Source organism: Lipotes vexillifer, unplaced genomic scaffold (assembly GCF_000442215.2).
Source record: "Lipotes vexillifer unplaced genomic scaffold, Lipotes_vexillifer_v1.1 scaffold251, whole genome shotgun sequence".
Classification (NCBI taxonomy): Eukaryota; Metazoa; Chordata; class Mammalia; order Artiodactyla; family Lipotidae; genus Lipotes; species Lipotes vexillifer.
In genome coordinates this window covers 2,816,334-2,825,934 of record NW_006770868.1, presented here as the reverse complement: position 1 = coordinate 2,825,934, position 9,601 = coordinate 2,816,334, and the positions used below count along the sequence as shown (strand labels likewise).

General features: G+C 38.6%; 1 protein-coding gene across 1 annotated transcript in view; it reads right to left on the bottom strand.

The window, feature by feature from the left end:
• The window catches only part of STAU1 (staufen double-stranded RNA binding protein 1), a 42,292-nt gene extending 33,328 nt beyond the window's left edge, over window positions 1-8,964 (bottom strand). The window contains exons 1-6 of the mRNA XM_007446394.1: window positions 8,760-8,964; window positions 6,956-7,080; window positions 5,357-5,404; window positions 3,773-3,929; window positions 1,547-1,685; window positions 9-111 (exon numbers count right to left, since the gene is read on the bottom strand). Of these exons, the coding sequence (XP_007446456.1) occupies window positions 9-111; window positions 1,547-1,685; window positions 3,773-3,929; window positions 5,357-5,404; window positions 6,956-7,080; window positions 8,760-8,964 (777 nt within the window). The remainder of the gene's footprint in view (window positions 1-8; window positions 112-1,546; window positions 1,686-3,772; window positions 3,930-5,356; window positions 5,405-6,955; window positions 7,081-8,759) is intronic.
• Between the last annotated feature and the right edge of the window lie 637 nt (window positions 8,965-9,601).

Here is a 9,601-nt window from a genome sequence, read left to right as displayed (position 1 = left end):
GCGTCGTGTTTCGCAGCCTGTCTCGTCTTTCCTTTCCCGTTAAATTGCTGTCCTCCCACAGAAAGTTCAACTTGATAAAGTAAAGGTGGCACTGGAAATGGGTAAAAGTACCTAAAAATAGAGGGGGGTAAGGAAAACGAGTCTCAGGTAAGTCACCATACGTTCTCTGACAAACTCCAGGTATTCCCTTCATCACAGGTCCTGATCACATCAGCGTTTGCTCGCCAATAATGACTCCTCATCAGTACATCCAGAGATTTCCCATGTTTATGCTGCATTAGAATTGCCACACGGTATGAGCAAATACTGTTTATGTTCCACAAAATACACTGCCTTACAAATTATATGAGTTCAATTTATAAAGCTAACCCATATTTACAAAATCTAAAATAGATTAGACTTTGGCTGAGACAGAAAACTTAACTTGCTCTACTTTCTCGTACCTGAGATTCACGCTTCCGTGTCTCCAGAAAAGGATGGAAATTTTTTAACAGACGTCTTTTAGAAAGGACCCTCATTTCTGTAAATCCCAATATCCTATAGCCTGGTGGAGGCTGGTTTCTATTTTTAAAATGGCTTTGGCCTCCACCTCCCTCCTACCCCAAAGTAGGGCAGGGAAATGAAGACCTCCAGTTTGATCATCAATCTATCCACTAGTGTCTTATGACCACAAGCAGAAGGTTTTTAACACATGGCATTTTCAGGTTTCAATTAATATTTTACTGCATCTGTATACCAAGGCTATTTACAAACACATATGTAAGTTCAACAGTCAAAAAGTACCCAATAAACAATAATCAGGAAATCTGTGAATGCTGAGAATTGTGGTGTTGCAGGAATCATGTTCAAATATGACTCAGTTTGGGACTTTCCTGGTGGCACAGTGGTTAAGAATCCGCCTGCCAATGCAGGGGACACGGGTTTGAGCCCTGGTCCGGGAAGATCCCACATGCCACGGAACAACCAAGTCCGTGCGCCACAACTACTGAGCCTGCGCTCTAGAGCCCATGGGCCACAACTACTGAGCCCACGCGCCACAACTACTGAAGCCCGCATGCCCTAGAGCCCATGCTCTATGACAAGAGAAGCCACCGCAATAAGAAGCCCACACACCGCAACGAAGAGTAGCCCCCGCTCGCTGCAACTAGAGAAAGCCCGCGCATAGCAACGAAGACCCAACACAGCCAAAAAAAAAATTAATAAATTTTAAAAAATAAAATAAAATCATTAGGCCATCTTTGTTTAAAAAAACAAAAATATGACTCAGTTGCACAAAGCAGTTAGAAGGGTGATAGCTTTAACCAGATAGCTTGGGGCATGAGACGTACTGCTCATGAGGAATGTGCTCAAGTCCTTTCCAATGACAGGAGTTAAAAGAGCATCAAGATACAGTTCCAATGACACCAAGACAATTAAGACTGACTTTAGCATTTGGCAGGCCAAAGAGGACCAAACCATTTTGTGCTCTACAATCTAAAGATCTTATTATTCTATGTAAAAGATCAAATATATCTTCACCTGTATTGAAAACAAAACAAACACATACCTTGGGGGATAAGCACCTCCTCTCATGTTGTAGTTATAGGTGGACTGCATCCGAGAGTAAGGGTCGACAGGCTTATACATTGGTTTTTTTCCAAGTTTCATGCACAGTGCATTTAGCTCTACAGTAGGGGTTATGCTTTCTGCAACACAGAATCAACACAAAGAATTGGTTTTTTCTGATATGAGAATGACACTCACTAAAATCAAAAAGAATAGCATGCTTTCTACCAACTGGATTCACGATGTATTTCAGGAAAAGATCTAAGTACTTCACTGCTAGGCATCAGGTCAGGAAATCCAAGAATCTGCTGTGATTTCTAGGTATTAATACACAGTCAGCAGCACAAAATATACTGTAACGGCTATTAGGGGAGCATCAGTGTAACACAAGATGTTAGCAGTGAAAGCCAGTAGTCAGAAATAAGTTCCAATACACATCAAATTCCATGATTAAAAAATCCCATAGGACCATCCAAATCATTTCATTGTTTGGGAATACTCAACCAACATAACTTTGGTTGTACTGACTGACTGGCTTACACTTAGAAGGATGTTTGTACACACTATTTCATAGAACAATGCATTTATTCAGTACTAACTGGAGGCAGAGTACTGTGCTAAGCTTGAACACAATTCTTGCCCCAGAGGAGTTCAAAGAACACAAAACACACTCAAAGAACTACAATACAACATTATGTGTGCTATAAGGAAAGGTGCAGTATCACTGAGGAGGAGACAAGTAAATTCTATCTGGAGAAGTCAGATGATAGTTAGAGGTTTCCATTCTTAATTTTTTTTGTGGGGGGGGGCACACCTCACAGCATACTTCCCCGATCAGGGATTGAACCTGCACCCTCAGCAGTGGAAGCACGGAGTCTTAACCACTGGACCACGAGGGAAGCACTGGATGTTTCATTCTTGATACTTATAATGGGATCTGACTTGTGGTAATACTTGTTAGAAAAATGAGTTCTGTTGCCGTATACAACAGGAGCAAGTATATCTTGGGTTATCTCAGAAATAGCAACTTTAGAAAATACTCATTATTCATCTTCCTTTTTTTCCCCTCTCATTTCATCCAACTCATAAACCTTTAAAAATCATTTAAAAAGAAAACCAGCCTGGAAAGATTAGTGTAGGTGCACAATCACATTTAAAAATAACACTTTAATATCAAACACAGAACAACACTAGCAATGGCAAAGTTCGATTTAAATACACACAAAAATCCACTTTAAAATGCCTCTTTAGGATGTATGTAGAGGAAAATAAAAATGACTCGATTCTGTACCATAACTGGTTTGACTAAATTTAGTGCATAAATCAAATTTATTTAGTGCATAAATCAAATTTATAAGAATATCTTTGAGTTTGCAAAGTCAGAGGGTCACATGAATAACCAACCTCTCTCTAGCTAACATCAGAATTATATTTTTTACACAATTCAAATAGTGCATTTTAAGTAAGAGCAGCTCTGACCCATAAAATTTATCTGCAGTAGAGAATAAATTTAAAGAAAGAATACCACAAAGCAATCAAAAGCAACAAGAAAGGTGTGACCGAGATCTTTTGAGATCTTCCCAGATCATTCCCGAGTGCAAAGGGCCTGGGATGACCTCACGTACTGGAGCGGTAACTCTCCTACAATAGCCACTTCTACCTACAGCCTCCAGGTCAGTGGTCCTCAGGCTCCCGCCAGACACTCCTCTTTATCAGTATTCTCCCCAGTCGGGCCCTTGCTTGAAGAGATATTACCTACTGATTTGTATTTAAGAAACAAATATTTAAAATATTTTCTCATTCTTGTTAATGATCAGGCAACATAAAACTGATAATCAGGGGTTATGATCAACATGTTATAATCAATATGACCACACGGAGTTGAAGTGATTTTAGCTAAAACCCACATTCTTGGCATCTATACAACCTTATCAAAAGAAAACATATATTTTCATTAGGCTTTTCTAAAAATCTCGGAAATCATCTGGCGACATCCCTCAGCTCCCACAACCACCTTTCCAGACCAGCAGGAGTGGAGGGACTGGAGCCTGGGAACCACTGCTTTAGAGTAAGGCTAAGACCTGAAAGGATAAGCATTTGCCACTGGTAGTGCAGACTCTGTGCTTTCAAAACCAACGAGTTAGTTAAGAAAGAATTCATATACATACTAAACAGGTACCTCTAGACACACTTTTGAAAGGAACCTGTCTTGGCCCACGCATAATACCTGGATTCCTTCCTTCGCTACGAAAAGGGCGGACTATAGGTTTAGGAAATTTTGTTCCTTCCAAAGCTTTGGCAGCAGCTGTGTGTTGGGCTTTTTTAATACTAGTTCCTTCAGCTTCCCAGTGCTGATCTCCAAGTGTTAGCTGTACTGTAAACACCTACAAATGAAAATTGTGAGCTCTCAATTCATGAAACCTGATGTTGACTGTAATATGTCACTTGGTCCTTGAACATAATTTATGGTCATGGTTTAAAAGGCCTGGTCATTATCTTGATAATTTATCCCTTCATCCCCTTTTTGTTGTTTTTATAAACACAAAAAGATACACATATCATTGACTTGTACTGCATAGCACTCCATGAAAAAACTATGCTTTGAAAGATGGCGGTAAGTACAGAGATTAAAAAATGTTCTCTTATATATTAAAATATTAAATGCTGATGATTTGGAAGCCATCCAAATAGAAAATTGTCTTCCCATTATTTCTCATGGAAGAAACTTAGCAAACTTGATTTAGACACATAGCAGTACCTCATACAAATGAAGACAATATTTGTTTTGATGTTGTAATTTGTTTGTGGACGCTTGTCTGAAAACACAACCTCATTAGGACGAAAACTCAAATAAATTTGGGAATGTCAGCCAAGTTCGAAAATGTTGCCTTTTACTTTCCTAAGACTGCACTAGTCAGACACTGCTTCCACTTGCAGAAGCAAATCAGATTCATAACAAGCAAAGATCTAAAAACGTTTCTGAACTCAATTCTAAGGAGGCATCCAAAACAGCTAATTCTGTCCTCAACAAATACTGACAATGGCAAGCCTCTTTCTTCCTTTTTAAGAATAAAGGTAACTCATGTGCACACTCCATTCGTAAAATTAGGTTACGTTAATCCGATCAGAACTGGACTAATACTCTATCAAAAAAAAAAAAAAACCATGACCCATCACAGCTCAGTGATTCTTTAACTTTGGTGTGCATCTGAAGAATAACCTGGGAAGCCTGGTAACATACACATGCCCAGGGATTTCGACTGAACAGCACCAGGGAAGCCCAAGCATGTGTATTTTTAACAAGCTCCCAAAGTGATTCTGATGCACTTCAACGTTTGAAACTCACTACTTTGGAGCTTTTATTCTTCTCATCTTCTTTATCACAGAATATCACTTTATTTCATTGACAAATAATTCACATGAGAAATGGTAATTTGAGTATGCCTAGGTCATTTAAATTTGGTGCCTAAAGGGATGGGAGCCAACTTGCCTTACAGCTGATTTTTCTTATAGGTCTTAACTTCAGGATTCCCTCAGTGCACAGCTTCCAGTAAAGGGGAAAAATTAAAGAATCCTTCATCCCCCTTGAAATATTAGGGGTCTCCTATATTTATGCTGCAGTTCATAAAGCTACTCATTTAAGCACCAATAGCATGAACTCAAAACCCTGGCTGGCATGAAAGGTCAAATGGCAGAAGAAGCCTGCAATCCTGTGCAATCCCTGAGTCATTTTTGTGATCCTTTCATGGAAAGACATTGAAGGGGAAAATGCTAAAAGATAGAAAACAGTTAATTTCATGATCAGTCTTGCCTTTCTCCAGGACTGTCCCCGTCGGCGCTGCTGCCACTCTGCTGCCTTCTGTGTGGAGGGTTGGTAGTGAGGTTAGATCTTGGTTCAGACAGAATTAAAAGTACACCAGACCTCTGACTTTTTAAATAGTCTAACAATCATCTAGGAGGGAATAACTTTTCCTCTTTGAACAACTTGTAGGTAAAAAAAAAAAAAAAAAATGCAGTTACAGATTGAACACACAGCCAAATTACCTAAAGTACTAAAGTTCAAGTGAGAAAGTACAAATTTCCAAAAATATCAAAACAGTTAATAAAGGGAATCCCAAAGTTAAGATCTGCAAAAAAAATCCTGTAGAAGAAACAGAACAGTTATAAAAAATGGCTAATTGCCTTCTAAAGGTAAAGAAACATTTCACATATAATTATGCTTTAGAATAATATTAAAACTAGCTTCATGTGAGTGGGAAATTTCTATTTTTCTTAAATGCATAATTGCCTAATAATAATAAGTACCATTTCTCAAGCATTTACTATGTGCCAGACATTGTGCTCCACACTTTAATATATCTCACAATAGACTTATTTGGTAGGTATTATTATCCCCATTTTACAGATGAGAAAACTGAGGTTCAAAAAAAGTAGCAACTTGCCCAAGGTCACACAGCTAGTAAGAAGCTAAGATTCAAACCCAGATCTGTCTGACTCCAAAGGCAACTCACCTAACTGTGCTATCCTATGGTGCCTATTTATGATTGTGGTTGATGTTACTTTTAGTCAAATGAAAAGAGAAACCTGGTATCATTCAAGGTTTGAGGTTTGCATGTCAAGAAAAATGAGGCATAAAGAGACAAATAACTCATCCTTATAAAAGTATATCATCTTACTGCAAGGCTAGGATCAGAAACAGGAGGCCCAATTCCTTATGTCTCATACTACAGCTGCAAAAGATAAAGCCAGATATGCAAACATTTAAGTTCCAAGATGTACTGATACATTAGCACAGATATCAAACAAGCTTAAAAGACTGAACTCCTGAATAACAAATAGGAAAAATTCAAATTACAGTCAGTCTTTCATCCTCTAAGATGAGGGGAATGAGAAGGGTACCTGAAATCAGAGATAATCCAAAATACTCACTGGGAGACTAATTTTACCTCTCATATTCAAACCTTGTTATCTGATTGCCAACAAGTGGCAAAACTGATTTCCCATTCATCTCCTCTCCCTGCCCAGTCTAAGGTACACATGCACTTTCAAACAAGCAGGAAAGGAGCCAGAGGTAGGCAGAAGCCAGGAGGCCCAGAGCCTGGAAAACTCACAGGAAATCATTCACAGGTGCTTGGGAATTGTCTCTATTCAGAATGCTAAGCAACCACACACTAACTGGAGTTTTAAAAGCCAAATATCCCCCAAAGAAGCACATCTTTTCTTTGACCCATTCTGCAAGAATGAAAAAAGCAGCGACTCGCCAACAATCTGTACTTTTGCGTCTCTTTAAGACAACCTCAGCAGTTTGAAAATATGTATTTTGCATCACAGAACCACTTGCAACTGTATAAAAAGAAAGAAAACATTCCTAGTGGGTTATAAATGCACAAGCAGTATGGACAATATTTACCTTACAGTGAGCTGGACCTTGCTCACGCAAAAGCTTATACTCAGGTTGAATCTTGTTGAAACGGGCTAACTCATTCACAAGACACATTGGGGTTTTCTCTTTGGGGTGTGCCATGTTAGAAGGAACTGAAAAATAACGTAAGAGCATTGAAGTCAACTAGCAGTATTTAAGACTGCAGCTCTCCCAGGGATATGAAAAAAGAGGGAAAACAAGCTGAAGGTCTAAGGATTTAAAGCAGCAGTGATGCAATACTGCAAACCACACTGGGGGCATATATCTGAAGACACAGCTGGCATCTTTTCTGAACCAGTTGAAGCCAGGTAACCTAGGAGGGGGGGTGTCTTCAAAAGAGAGAGAATAGAAGTCAGAGGAATAACTAAACCATGGCAAGCACACAAGATTTGAAAACAGATGAAGCACTGCTATTATAACCAAGGGAATAACAAGGAGGTCTTTTGAGCAGAGACACACACACACTGGTTACCGCAACAGCTGTCAGCTGTACCCTGTTCGTTATTTCATAAAAACTCAATATGCCAGTACCATTTCTCAAACAACGACTGTCCTTTTCCACACAGCTAACTTCTCATTCCTAGGGCGTCCTCTAGTCTTATCTGCAAAGGCTGCCATCCTCAGACCATATCTATTTCTGATAATTATAAGTAAAATAAAATGGCCTTGGTGGGTGGGAGTTTTATGAAGTCAATAAAGTGTGGATATAAGAACACATTAGAAGAAAAAGCAATAAATCCTAGAGGACTGCAATAGTCTGTGCCATTTCCTATTAAGATGGTATTCAAATGGCAAATATGGGGAACACTGAATCTCTAGGGGACCATGACAAGTCAAGAATGCTATTTGGTGAGCCGGTCCAAGGAAGTCTAGAGGTAGCAGCATGATAGATGCCATTCTGCTGAGAGTGGGACAAGCTAACACTCTAAGAACAGATTTACACAGTAAAGGAAACGAGACGATGAAAGAAGAGGAGGAAATGCAAGGGAAACTGTCAGGCTTAAGGTTGAAAAGAATTTGTTATTAGGTGACTCTAGTATAGAGACACCTATGCTGACACCCCATTTAATTGGTTTTGCAACTTGGGGGAAGGGGAGGTTTGGGGAGCAGAATATTGTTTTTAGGGTTTTTTTCCCAGAGGTTTCAAGTCTTTCCTGATCAATGAGCACATTTATTTCATTTTTATTTTCCTAATATTTAAATTTGAATGCTTCTAAACTTATTTTTTAAAAAATCTCTGCTTCTTTGTTCAATTTCAAATTGGTCCTCACTATAATTTCTTAGCCACCTCTGGAATCTCAATTTAAACTTACTTATTCAAAATAAAAATTATCAAATGCCAACACACTCTTTTGCTTTCCAATAAATCTGCCTGCCCCCTTGCTTGGGAAAAATCTTATAGACATCCAAAAAGGAGGCTTACACCTACAAATCAATTCTGGGAAATAATTATAAAAGCAGAATTTTCCCATATAACAATGAATACCCAAAGTGGTATTTACTGTTCAATTCTTTCTGCCAGCTACCACTTTATAATAGACAAGGCTTTATAGTTTAGTTTCCAATTTTCTTTCTTACGCTTTGAAATGGTCTGTCAAAGGCCTCCATCAACCCGATATACAACCAAGTGTGTTCTATATCTGGGATAAAGAAGCATGGGTGGTATACTTTCTTCTGCTTCTTGAAGGTAAATGTGTGTGAGAGCTCCCTACATCTGCAATCTACTTATCAGATCAGAAAACAGGCTAAGAAAACATTTGAAACAGAAGACACTTGGAGTCATAACGCTTACCTGCAGCTGCACTGGTGGATGTAATAGATGCAGAGGGTAAAGCAGAGTTTTGAATAGGTCTACCTGCATTTTCAGAGGGTAGAGAACTAGTAGTAGAAGGAATACTCATCAAAGGCTGTGAGAGAAGAGACTGGTTCTTGTTCAGTATTTGGCTCCCTGAGAGAGCGGCAGATGGGTTCTGAACTTGCACTTGAACTTGAGACATGGTCACTTTCAACAAAAGTGAACAACTGCAGGTAAACAGCTTTCAGTGCAGGTTAATTCAGTGCTATGAAGTCTAAAGTTCTACCTGAAAGTTGTAAGGGAAAGAAAATAAAAAGATAAATTATAGAGGAGATATGTAATTGCCAATATTCAGTCAAAATTGGTGTCACCTACTCTAGTATGATAATAGCCCCGTTTAGTACGTAGCTATGTTGATGTATTAGAAATGTGTCTCTCCTTGGTATACAGTAAGGTTCACTAGCCTTGTGAATTTCTCATAGTGTTTTTAAATGACTTACAACACCCACATGCCCTGCATGTTCATTTTACAAAGAGAATCGGCATGGTATGATAATATTTATTGTTGAATATTAAGAATTATAAACTATAGCTTACATTCAAAAATGCGAATTAAAAAATATGAAGAGGTTTTCCATTGTATATGGGATATGGTAAAGGTTTCTGGTTTCAAAATGATAAGAAACTGAAAGCAAACTGGGTTTGTAACACCATTAACAGGTGAATTGTAAACACTGCTTCCATTTTAGGGCCATATGCTCAGATTGGCAACCTTAGAGCTTTCCTTTACATTGACTGAAGAAAGAGAAGAATTCCTCACTTTTCCTTTTTCTTGTTCT